The 13525-nt window shown below is 48.0% G+C and overlaps 1 protein-coding gene across 2 annotated transcripts in view; it reads right to left on the bottom strand.

Annotated features, from left to right (window-relative positions):
- USPL1 (ubiquitin specific peptidase like 1) overlaps window positions 1-13525 on the bottom strand; it is a 112380-nt gene that overhangs the window by 65626 nt on the left and 33229 nt on the right. For both annotated transcript variants that reach the window (XM_063951751.1, XM_063951752.1), the window contains one exon: window positions 9066-11952. In XM_063951751.1, the coding sequence (XP_063807821.1) occupies window positions 9066-11952 (2887 nt within the window). The remainder of the gene's footprint in view (window positions 1-9065; window positions 11953-13525) is intronic.

Raw genomic sequence — 13525 nt, 5'->3', positions numbered from 1 at the left:
AATTGACATAGTCGGTAGCTATACGTTGGTTACTACAGACGTATTTATGGTTTAAAAATTATTCAACGCTCATTTATAATCCGATCCAGTGCAGATTCCAAAACCCCAACCCATTGCCAGTTCTTACTTAAGCAATAATGGCTTCATCAAAGCCTCTGACCTATATATTTACCATTTACACAAACAGGAAGTTCATGGAGAAGTGGTTATGAAAATCACTGCCTGCTGAATTATAGACATGGTGGCAGACTAGGTAGACCAATATAGACACACATGGGAAGGGGGGTATTTGCCAAATTGGAGCATCAATGCAGATTAATTAGGTTTGCGTTATTTAAATTTTTACACTGAGTCTACTTCACCCAAACCTGCAAATCATTTCTTGGGGGGAAGGAGGGGGGGGGGGGGGACACACTGGCCTGTACAAAAAAACGTGGAGCGAACATACATCAGTTCCTTCCTTTGCAGCTTTTGCACATATGCCCTCCCCCCCAGCTTGTCTCAGAACCCCCACATCTGCACAGTAACTTGTCTTGAACTACTCTCTCCACAGAAGTGTGTTGCAAAATCCCCTCTTACCACATTAACCTGTCACTTAATTCCGCCCTATCCACATCAATCTGCCACTCAGCTCCCCCCACATCTCCTCTGGGATGGTAACGGGATCCCGGCAGACAGAATACAGACAGCAGCATCCCGATACCTACTACGCTTAGGATGCCAACACCTACTAGGTAAGTATGCTAGCCCTAATCCCTAACCCCACTTACGCACAACCTGTACCAAACACCTCCCCCCCTCGCAGTCTAAACCCAACCCTCCTCCAGTGGTGCCTAACCGTCTCCCCCTTTACCGCAACCTAACCAGAAGTGCCTCCCCCACCCTGCAGCCTAAACCTAACCCCCTTCACGCTGCCTAATCCTAACCCTCCCCCCGCAGCCTAAACTTCTCTCCCCCCAGTGGTGCCTAACCCTCCCCGCTGCCTAGAGGCTATTCATTTGGATTTTCGATGTCTAGGTATATGTACTGCCACTCATCTCTATTTCCTTGATTTCAATTAAATGTCTGACTACATGCATGACGTTTTTTTATGGACAAATATTGCTTTGGGCACTTCTAGAAACAAATAACAATTCTTTATATAAGGAGACCGACTTGCTTTCAGCACCTTTTGGATAATTATACTGCCCTCTCTCAGGTGGAACTTTTCTGACTGTTAATGGAGTATTCCTTTTATTACTACGAATATAATGGAGCTAGAAAATGCAGCTCCAATTGCACTCATCTAACACTTACCCCAGCAACGACTCCTTTATTTTTCTCCTGCAGAGGGAGCAATTGGTGGAGGGATACCCCTGCCCCTCCTACGCATCCAAGGATATGTAATCCGCAATTATATAGCTTACAGTGGTTCTCAAACTCAGTTCTCAGGACTCCAGACAGTTCACATTTTCTGGGTCCCCTAGCAGGTGCACAAGTGTACTAATTACTCACTGACATTTAAAAGAGCCACAGGTGAAGATAATTATTTCACTTGTGATTCTGCTAGTAGACCTGTAACACATGAACAGTTTGGAGTGCTGAGGTCAGAGTTTAACCACTTGCCTGCAAGTGCTTTATCTGACCTGGTTGCACAGGATGCGATCAGTTAGATAAACAGTATTAGCAGCGGGAGGGAAGGAAAACTTACCTCTGCTGCTGCCGTCAGAGAGGCCAGAAGGTCCCTCTGCCTCCCTGCACTCACCCCTACTGATTGCCGTGCTGCCGATCGGTCAGCATGGCAGGACCCCCCCGCCCCCCTCCAGCGGCTGCAGACAATAGCCGCTGGGGCAGTGTAAATTAACCCCACTAAGCCCCCCCTGTGTACCTGGAGGCTATCCCGGCTTTCAAAATGAAAGCCGCGATGGTCGCAATGTTTCCGATGGTCGCGATGTTCCCGATCGATTTTTGAAAAATAAATATATATATATTTTTTTACTAAAATCATTTTGGATAGGGTTAAATTCATGTTCTTCACCTAATTCGCTCATAAAAAAAATAATCAGTTAAGTGGTTAAGAATGTAAGGATTATTATACAGGATTACCTTACTGCATGTGTGGCTAACATACACACAGACTGCTACTGTTAGTATATTATGTGGTGTTTGTTTTTTCAGCATGGACTTGTTGTATCTGCATTATATTAACAGTTGATTTAAATTGCATATGCTATGTGGTTCCAGATTCCTTTTACTTTGTTATTTTGGAGCTTGAATATGTTTTGACCTTGTAGCAAGTATGTTGCAGACTTAGGGGTATATTCAATTGAAGTCGAAAGCTGGCGTCTGTCGACAAAACTGCAGTTTCTACTTTTTTAGGTTGGAAGGGACTCCGACCTATTCAATATAACCCCAAATTTTTCAACAAGTCGAGGAATTCGACTTGTCGAAAAACAAGTTTTAGGGTAAGAAGTTACCATTGTTACAACTCTTTCTGCGAGGTACACTGGGCTCCACAAGGATAAACATAGGGGTGTAGAGTAGGATCTTGATCCGAGGCACCAACAGGCTGAAAAGCTTTGACTGTTCCCAGAATGCATAGCGCTGCCTCCTCTATAACCCCGCCTCCCTGCACAGGAGCTCAGTTTTTAGTTAACCAGCCCAATGCAGTAGCAGGAAGAGAGACGACAACGGTTAGTAGCCACATACACCACTCTCTCACGACAGGAGAAGTGTCAGCGGCTAATGCCATACCAACCCAAATAAGCTAAGTGCGTCAGGGTGGGCGCCTTGTGGAGTCCAGTGTACCTCGCAGAAAGAGTTTTAAATAAAGGTAAGTTCTTACCATAAAACTCGTTTTCTGCTGCGGGGTACACTGGGCTCCACAAGGATAGACATAGGGGATGTCCTAAAGCAGTTCCTTATGGGAGGGGACGAACTGTAGCGGGCACAAGAACCCTGCGTCCAAAGGAAGCATCCTGGGAAGCAGCAGTATCGAAGGCATAGAACCTTATGAACGTGTTCACAGAGGACCACGTAGCCGCCTTGCACAATTGTTCAAGGGTCGCACCACGGCGGGCCGCTCAAGAAGGTCCAACAGACCAAGTAGAATGGGCCGTAATGTGAGCAGGAGCTGATAGACCAGCCCTCACATAAGCATGTGCAATGACCATTCTAATCCATCTGGCCAAAGTCTGCTTGTGAGCAGGCCAGCCCCGTTTGTGAAATCCAAACAGCACAAAGAGAGAATCAGATTTTCTAATCGAAGCAGTTCTCTTCACATAGATACGGAGAGCCCGTACCACATCCATAGACCGCTATTTGGGAGGCAGATCAGGAGAAACAAGTGCCGGAACCACAATCTCCTGGTTAAGGTGGAACGAAGAAACCACCTTAGGTATATATCCGGGACGAGTCCTAACAACCGCCCGGTCACGATGAAATATCAGATATGGGGAACTACAGGACAAGGCACCCAAATCCGACACTCTTCTAGCTGAAGCAATAGCCAGCAGAAATACCACCTTAAGGGAAAGCCACTTAAGGTCAGTTGAACCAAGAGGTTCAAACGGAGACTCTTGTAACGCCTCCAAAACCACCGACAAGTCCCAAGGAGCCACAGGCGGGACATAGGGAGGTTGGATACGAAACACACCCTGAGTAAAAGGTATGCACATCAGGTAAGGTTGCAATTTTTCTCTGAAACCACACAGACAAGGCAGATATTTGAACCTTGAAGGAGGCCAGAGGCAGGCCTAAGTGCAGGCCCTGCTGAAGAAAAGCCAACAACTTGGCTATACTAAACTTGGAAGCGTCATAATCGTTAGATGCGCACCAAACAAAGTAAGAATGCCAGACCCTATAGTAAATCAGAGCCGAAGCCGGTTTCCGGGCCCGCAACATAGTTTGAATGACCGCCTCAGAAAACCCTTTAGCCCTCAAGACGGAAGTTTCAAGAGCCACGCCGTCAAAGACAGCCGGGCTAGGTCCTGGTAGACACAGGAGCCCTGAACGAGGAGGTCTGGGCGTTGTGGAAGTAGAATTGGACGCTCTGACGATAGGGCTTGCAGGTCTGAGAACCAGTGCCGTCTGGGCCACGCCGGAGCTATGAGAAGCAGGTTTCCTTTTTCTTGCTTGAACTTCCGAATTACCCTGGGCAGGAGTGACACCGGAGGGAACACGTACGGCAGCCGAAACCTCCACGGTACCGCCAGCGCATCCACGAATGCTGCTTGAGGATCCCTTGTCCTTTCCCCGAAGACCGGAACCTTATGATTGTGTCGAGACGCCATCAGATCCACGTCTGGAAGGCCCCACTTTTCCACTAGGAGTTGTAACACTTCTGAAAGGAGGCCCCACTCGTCGGCATGTACGTCCCGACGACTGAGAAAGTCCACTTCCCAATTCAGGACTCCCGGAATTAATATTGCAGATATGGCCGGTAGATGGCGTTCCACCCAATGTAGAATCCGTGAGACTTCCTTCATCGCCAAGCGGCTTCGAGTGCCGCCTTGATGATTTATGTAAGCCACTGTGGTGGCGTTGTCTGACTGTACCTGAACAGGACGGTTCTGAATGAAATGCTGGGCCAGGTTCAACGCATTGAAGACCGCCTGCAATTCCAGAATGTTGATCGAGAGGAGAGATTCCTCCTTGGTCCACCGACCCTGAAGGGAGTGTTGCTCCAGCACTGCGCCCCAACCTCTTAGACTGGCATCTGTCGTCAACAGGACCCAGTTGGATATCCAGAATGGACGGCTCCTGCACAATCGTCAGTCCTGCAGCCACCATAGCAGCGACAGACGAACCTCCGGAGTCAATGAGATCATGTGAGACTTGATCCGGTGAGGCAGGCCGTCCCACTTGGCTAGAATCAGCTTCTGGAGGGGGCGAGAATGGAATTGAGCATACTCCACCATGTCGAGTGCTGATACATTTGGCGAAGCAGGTGCTGGGTGCAGACACTTGCGGACGAGAAAGGAAGCAACGAATCCTGTCCTGAAGCTTCTGGACTTTCTCCTGAGACAAGAACAACCTCTGGTTGTGAGTGTCCAATAGCGCTCCCTGGTGCACCATGCACTGAGCAGGGACCAGGGAGGATTTCTTCCAGTTGATGAGCCACCCGTGGGCTTGTAGAAACTGGACAGTCATATCCAGATGACGTAGGAGAAGTTCTGGGGAATTTGCCAGGATTAACAAGTCGTCCAGATATGGCAGTATCCTGACAACTTGACGGCGGAGTACCACCATCATCACAGCCATAACTTTGGTGAAGACTCGCGGAGCTGTAGTTAAACCAAAAGGTAACGCCTGACACTGGTAATGGAGGTTGCAAATCGCAAACCTCAGGTATTGCTGATGTGACGCTGCTATAGGAATATGCAGGTAAGCATCCTGTATGTCCAGGGAGACCCCAGGTTCCAAGGCCAGAACTATAGAGCGAAGTGTTTCCATACGGAACTTGGAAACCTTCACAAACCTGTTCAATGCCTTGAGGTTGAGAATGGGCCGAGAGGAGCCATTCGGTTTCGGGACTAGAAACAGCGGAGAATAGTACCCGCGGCCCCTCTGCGCAAGAGGCACCTGTACTACGACTCCTGTATCCAGGAGGGTCTGTACCACCGAATGTAGAGTGTTTGCCTTTGTCTGGTCCAACGGGACGTCTGTCCGGGAAAATCGATGAGGGGGTCGGTTTTGGAAGGCTATGGCGTAACCTTGAGTGACGACTTTCCATACCCAGGCATCTGAAGTGGTCTTCAACCATTCCTGGGTATACCCTAGAAGCCGGCCCCCCACCCTGGGATCCCCCAGGGGGAAGCCCGCCCCGTCATGCGGCAGGCTTATCGGTCTTGGAAGCTGGCTGACGGGCCGCCCAGGCTCTTTTGGGTTTTGGCTTACCAGGTTTGGAAGTGCGGGTCTGCTTGTTGTACGCCTGACCTTTTGCTTTACCTGAAGGACGAAAGGGGCGAAAGGAAGTACCTTTCGCCTTCGAGACAGAAGGAGCGGTACTTGGCAAACAGGCGGTTTTGGCCATAGCCAAGTCAGCCACAATCTTATTTAAGTCCTCCCCAAACAGAATATCTCCCTTGAAAGGGAGCACCTCCAGGGTTTTTCTAGAGTCCAGATCCACAGACCAGGATCTCAGCCACAAAATCCGGCGAGCCAGGACTGATGTAGTAGAGGCCTTGACTGCTAGGATATCGGCATCAGAAGCCGCCTCTTTAATATAGCGAGAAGCTGTGACAATATATGACAAGCATTGTCTAGCATGGTCAGAAGAGATTTCAGCTTCTAACTCCAAGGCCCATGCTTCAATAGCCTCTGCAGCCCATGTTGCTGCAATAGTGGGCCTTTGTGCAGCACCCGTGAGGGTGTAAATCGCTTTTAGACAGCCCTCCACACGTTTATCCGTAGGCTCTTTTAGAGATGTGACGGTAGTGACAGGTAGAGCTGAGGAAACCACCATCCTAGCCACATGCGAGTCTACTGGAGGAGGTGTTTCCCAATTTTTTTTTTAGACAGGTCTGGCGCGAGGGGATAGCGAGCCTGCATCTTCTTTTGAGGCACAAACTTCTTACCCGGGTTTTCCCAGGGTTCCCGACGTATATCCACTAGGTGGCCAGAGTGAGGTAAAACTTGTTTAACCACCTTCTGACGCTTGAACCTATCTGGTTTCTTAGGAGGGACGGATGGCTCGGGATCATCCGTAATCTGTAAAATCAACTTAATAGCCTCCAAAAGATCAGGAACATCCACATGTGAACACCCTCCCCATCAGCAATATCAGAGTCAGAATCTGCGGGGTCAGTGTAAGTGCCATCTTCATCAGACGAGGTGTCAGTGACAGCAGTGGATTGTGAGGAGATAAGAGCTCGCTTAGAGGACCCCTTGGGCTTAGGCGACCGAGGGTCAGACTTAGTAGTCAGGGACTGGTTCAACTTCTTCAACTGAGCAGATAAATTGTCCACCCACGGCGGATTAGCTGCAGGACCACTTACGGTTGTACCGGCATAGGGGGTCCCATAGGGGGTGTTAATTTATTAACTAGCGTATGCAGAAGCATGGAAAAAGCAGCCCACGGTGGGTCATTATGGACCTCCGTTGCCACAGTTCCACTGGGGGGCAAGGAGCCCCCCGAACCAGAACCCACAGCTGCTATATTCTCCTCATATGGATCTGTGGCTTCAGCAACACCAGCAGTGTGTTCCGCCCCAGAACCGTTACCGTCAGAAGCAGACATGATATAACTTGCAGTATCAGGTAACACAGTACAATTGGCAGCAGCACAATACCTCTTACCCAAACCCCTGCACAGTGTAGTCAGCACAAGCAGGGACACAGGAGAGATACAGTGACTAAAATCACAGAGAAAAATACGTATTAGAGCATATCTTCTGAATATCCTATATTATTATAAGACCTGACGCACCAAGCCCCCTCAGGTTATAGAATATAGGGATAGCAAGTTGAGTGAGAGACACGAAATGGAAACCACTCAGCAAGCTAATGCACACACATATAGTCACAGTTATACAATGCAGAGGTTATTACCAACAATAATACTGCACTGGACCAGCTGATATAGCTATGTAGTCAATAGATATAACACTGCACAGTAAGAACTGGATGTATATCACAGGTTAATTGTACTAGAAAACCCTGACTAAATGCACTCTTTCTTAACTAACACTGTCTAATAGGCAGGTAGAATACTTAAGTGTCATGTAAAGTCACAGCGCTGACAACCAGGCGACTTTACACAGGAGGATTTGCCCAAGCAGTCCCAGGAACAGTGTAGCTGAGAGATATGGCGCCCAGACACTGACAGGGAGTGAGGAAAAGACAGATATGCAGCTCCAGGGAAAGAACATTTGCGGAAAATGGCGCCCTGGGGGAGGGGCTCCAGGTCTAAGCCTTATCCCCCTGCTGGCAAAACCACCAGGTACTGTGGGCTACGATTAAAATGGCTTTAAGAGAAAACCTGACCTGCACCCATGCCCTGGTGATCTAGTGGGATCGCCTGTACTGCCAGTGTCCACCGCCAGCGTGCGTGGCCCGCCTCCCACTGACCGCGCCGGATCGCGATAAAGTACGGGTCCCGAGAGCCCCCATCGTGTGTGCCTGACCATGGAAGAAAACCGGAGCCTCCTGCTGTAGTTACCCGGCAACCAGGGCTCGGGAGTGTACAGCGCCGCTGGGGAGAGATGGAGCTGCAGCAGTGAATGTCAAAAGACATATACACACTGCTGCTGCCCTTGGAAGTCTTCACTGTTCTTCTAAAAATCTCTTCTCAGGGCTGCCCAGCGCAGCCCCTCTGTTATGTGCCTGCTATCTGCGACACCAACTACAAAACTGAGCTCCTGTATAGAGGAGGCGGCGCTATGCATTCTGGGAACAGTCAAAGCTTTTCAGCCTGTTGGTGCCTCGGATCAAGATCCTACTCTACAACCCTATGTCTATCCTTGTGGAGCCCAGTGGTACCCCGCAGCAGAAAGCACGTGGATCAGCGGAATAGCTGCCGATCCACATGCTTCTGTCGACTACCGTCTCAATCAGACTTTAAAAACAGTCGGATAGAGATGAGGGAGCCGAGGAGGAGGAGACCAGCGCTACAGCAGCGTAGCCGGAGTATGTGTCACAGCCGCCGCTCACAGGAGCGTCCACCCGTCTCCAGCAAGCGAGACCTGCTGGAGCCGGGTGGACACTGCCGTGAGCGGCGGCTGTGACATCCTCCGGCTACGCTGCTATAGCTGCTGCTGTAGCGCTGCTCTCCCCCGTATGCACGCGGCTCTCCCCGTCCCAGCTCCCACATCTCAATTCGACTTTTTTTAAAGTTGAATTGAGATGGCATTGAATAGCCCTTGTCGGATCCATTCCGACAAATGAATGTCGGAATGGATCAGACTTCAATTGAATATACCCCTTGATATAAATTTTATATTCGTGCTAAAGATTTTTTATTAGATTGTGATAGACTGAAGACACCCCACCACCACTCTGGCATGCATTCCAAGAGTTTGAGAAGCATTTTTTGTTTACGAAAGGGAAAGGTTAGAGAAAGAAAACTATGATAGAAAAATACATACTTGGTTTTACTTTCTTGGTACTTTGCGTTAGCATGGAGCTGGCTTCCTCGTATCTCTCAAAAAGATAGTGAATGATTAATGCCTTATCACCCTTAGCCACAAAATTGCTCAGCAAATCAGACTGGACCAGGGCTGACAGAATGCAATCTAACCAGCATAGAGAATGTTTGTTCCTCCACTGCAGACATCTCTGGGTATTTTTGAAGGTTCTACCTCCAGGTGTCTTTGGAGCCTGTTTCGATTCCACACTTGTTGCATCCATGGACTCACCTTGTGATAAACTGTCAGTGTTTAATGAAGTTTTCAAAGAAAGCGTTTCTGACAAAGTGCTGACGTCATGAAGGCCATTGTAATTGGTTACTGCTCTGGATATTTCAGTCGAGTCATTCAGCTTTGATTTATCCTGCAGCAAATCACCACGTGCTATTGGTTCTGCATCTGAAAGAGGAGTCGGGGAAACCAGAACACGGCATGCAGGACTAGGGGCTGTTGCTACTAAGGGTTCTTCCATCCGGTGCTCAGGCTGAATGTCTAGTAACAAGTCAGGTAAGACTGTGTTTTCATAAAAAGTCTTCTTAGTACCCAGCTTGCACATGGACACACCAAAGTCTGATATAGGTGGTCTTACAGTGCCATCGTCTTCCATAGGAACACCTGTATCGCATGAAGAACGGATCTCTTTGTCTAATACACTGTTTATTTGTGACTCCGGCATAACGGTAGTTTCACAACTATCCATCAGACTGTTCAAGAAATGATTATCTGGCCCCTGGGGTCCTGATGTAGTATCCGCATTATCACAATTATCCAGATCGGCAGTTATGTCACATGAGGAACCATTTACGTCAAGCGTGGAATGGTCATACATATGAGGTGCCGTCTGGATGCCTAGAGATGGAGTACTGATTACACAATGAGTTTTTGGACAGTCATGCGTTAAGTTTTGTAGATCTGGCAAAGAATGGACTAATAATGATGCAACATCTGGGCCTACATTAATTCCATCTTTCACAACAGCTGCTGCAGTGCAAGGAGTATCACAAACACACAATAAGGAACTAGTGTCCAAGTGGCACACTGGCTGAAGTTCCTCTAAGGAGTCAGGTGGTTTGGTAATGTTATTTGACTGACAACCATAGACCAAATCTAGTAGTCCAGACATCCGATTTTTCTGTAATGACTCTGCTGCAGAGTCCACACTGGGCTGGTCATTTACAGCAGTCACTGGGCTGTTACACAGATCCCTTAAGGACTTCTCTTCTGACTGGAAGTCGAGCAAAAGGTCCTGCACAGAATTAGGTGTTTCATTACTACTTGTCTGACAGTCCTGTACCATTTGTTCTCCTGCAAAACTAGAACCTGGCAGTGCTGCGTGTGCCACACTTACATTACCGCTATATTTTCTGATAGAATCTCTAGTACGAGAAGCATCGCTCGCACACAACAATGACTCTTCTTTGGACAAGCTCTGGAGCGGTCGATGATGTTCCAATAACTGGGATGGAGTGTCTGTTCCACACTGACTTCTCTCTTTGCCCTCCACTAAATGTTTCTGTTGTGACAAGTGACAGACTTTCCAAGATGCCGCTGTTCGTTCTACAGCACTGTCTTGCGCAACAGCAGCATTGGTGCAAGTGAGCTCATAAACATCCAAAGAACCATCTTCTGCAGGGAACACCTGCTGCATATCTTGCAAAGACTTAGTAGGTAGAGCTATTTCACAACCATCGTGTTTTGATAACCCGTGTTTTAATGGCGAGACAGCTGTGTCTACATGGTTCTCATCTACAGCACCTACTAAAGCAATTGGCGGTGAATATAAATTCGGCAAGATGTTTCCATTGGATTCCTGTACACCAGGAGAGGCTGTAATCTCACATATTGTTGTTAAGGTGTCCTGAGGATCCTCTGCACAGCCAACATTTACCACAGCTCTAATGTCTTCCGCTTGCTGCCTAGGCCGGTTGTCCTGTAACAAACATCCCTCCACTTTTTCACACAGACTGTCCTGGACGACTGCACAGGACAGTGGTAATCCAGATTCCAAGACTGAATCATTTCCAAGATCTGGCCCAACATCAACAATGCTGAATGCTGGACTGGACACCATCTTGGGGGAATTTTCCTTCACTTGGGATGGTAGCAGGTGACATTGCAACAAAGGTGGTTGGGTGGTAGCTTTAATAGATAGCACATGATCTGGAGTGAATGCAGGATATTTCAGTACACCTGGATCTCCATTTGAATGCTCTGTGTTTACAATTTCAGAATTTAGTTTTAAGGTTTCCTGCTCTTTGCACTCGCTGCGCAATGTACGGCCAGTTTCTGATAACTTCTCTAGAGCCTCTGTTTCTGGCTTCTCACAATGATAGAGAAAACCATTATCTAACATGTCCATTTCCACCACTTCATTCGGCAAGACCCGTTCTTGAAGCATATCCTGATCTGCAAGCGGGGATTCAGACTGGTCACACACTTTCCCATTGCGTAACCCCATCGGTACAGATGGAGAGGTAGGATCCTCACACAGACCAGAAGGGAAACTGCTGAATGAATTTGCTGCCTCCGACACATTTTCAACCTGAATCTTTCTGTCATTAGCCGGATAATGCTGTGAAGTTTTGATGGGGCTAACATCACATGCCAGTGTAGGCAAAACCGGCACAATATTCCCCTGGTCACACTGAGCAGATGAAAAACCATTTCTTGGAAGACATTCCCAAAGGATGGGCAAATCAATTTTCGTTCTCTTCTCACTAGGGTGGGGAGTTGGTGACAGTTCAGAGATATTTCGCTTTTTTGTCTTGCTGGGGCTAGAGCTCTTCTTTAAGTCCACAGTGTTTACAATTATGTTATCCAAGGGAGTGTATCCCAATGGAAAAATGCACTGGAAAAAAGCAGACAAAAGAGAAGAAGTGAAAAAATAAGATTTTACTTACCGGTAAATCTATTTCTCGTAGTCCGTAAAGGATGCTGGGGACTCCGTAAGGACCATGGGGAGAGACGGGCTCCGCAGGAGACATGGGCACTTTAAGAAAGAATTTAGTTCCTGGTGTGCACTGGCTCCTCCCTCTCTGCCCCTCCTCCAGACATCAGTTAGAGAACTGTGCCCAGAGGAGATGGACAGTACGAGGAAAGGATTTTTGTTAATCCAAGGGCAAGATTCATACCAGCCACACCAATCACACCGTATAACTTGTGATAACAATCCAGTAAACAGTATGACAATAACATAGCATCAGTTCACGCCCGATGCAATAATAACGTAACCCTTATTGAAGCAATAACTATATACAAGTATTGCAGAAGAAGTCCGCACTTGGGACGGGCGCCCAGCATCCTCTACGGACTACGAGAAATAGATTTACCGGTAAGTAAAATCTTATTTTCTCTAACGTCCTAGAGGATGCTGGGGACTCCGTAAGGACCATGGGGATTATACCAAAGCTCCCAAATGGGCGGGAGAGTGCGGATGACACTGCAGCACCGATTGAGCAAACATGAGGTCCTCCTCAGCCAGGGTATCAAACTTATAGAATTTTGCAAAGGTGTTTGTACCCGACCAAGTAGCAGCTCGACACAGCTGTAGTGCCGAGACCCCTCGGGCAGCCGCCCAAGAAGAGCCCACTTTCCTAGTGGAATGGGCCTTGATCGATTTAGGTAACGGCAATCCTGCCGTAGAATGCGCCTGCTGAATCGTGATACAGATCCAGCGAGTAAGAGTCTGCTTTAAAGCAGGGCCGCCAAGCTTGTTGGCTGCATACAGAACAAACAGTGCTTCTGTTTTTCGGACTCTAGCCGTCCTGGCTATATACATTTTCAAAGCCCTGACCACATCAAGGGACTCGGAATCCTCTAAGTCCCGTGTAGCCACAGGCACCACAATAGGTTGGTTCATATGAAAGGATGAAACCACTTTTGGCAGGAACTGAGGACGTGTCCGCAATTCCGTTCTATCCATATGGAAAACCAGATAGGGGCTTTTATGTGATAAAGCCGCTAATTCCGACACTCGCCTAGCCGAAGCCAGGGTTAATAACATGACCACCTTCCAAGTGAGATATTTCAACTCCACCGTTTTCAGTGGTTCAAACCAGTGTGACTTTAGGAAATCCAAGACCACATTAAGGTCCCAAGGCGCCACCGGAGGCACAAACGGAGGTTGAATATGCAGTACTCCCTTAACAAAAGTCTGAACTTCTGGGAGAGAAGCCAATTCTTTTTGAAAGAAAATGGATAGGGCCGAAATCTGGACCTTAATGGAGCCTAATTTAAGGCCCAAATCCACTCCAGTTTGTAGGAAGTGAAGGAAACAACCCAGATGGAATTCTTCCGTAGGAGCATTCCTGGCCTCACACCAAGAAACATATCTTCGCCATATGCGGTGATGATGTTTTGCTGTTACTTCCTTCCTAGCCTTTATCAGCGTAGGGATAACCTCAACCGGAATACCTTTTTCC

The sequence above is a fragment of the Pseudophryne corroboree genome, chromosome 2 (genome assembly GCF_028390025.1).
Source record: "Pseudophryne corroboree isolate aPseCor3 chromosome 2, aPseCor3.hap2, whole genome shotgun sequence".
Lineage (NCBI taxonomy): Eukaryota > Metazoa > Chordata > Amphibia > Anura > Myobatrachidae > Pseudophryne > Pseudophryne corroboree.
Note: the sequence above shows the minus strand (reverse complement) of the source record. Positions and strands in the feature narration are given on the sequence as shown.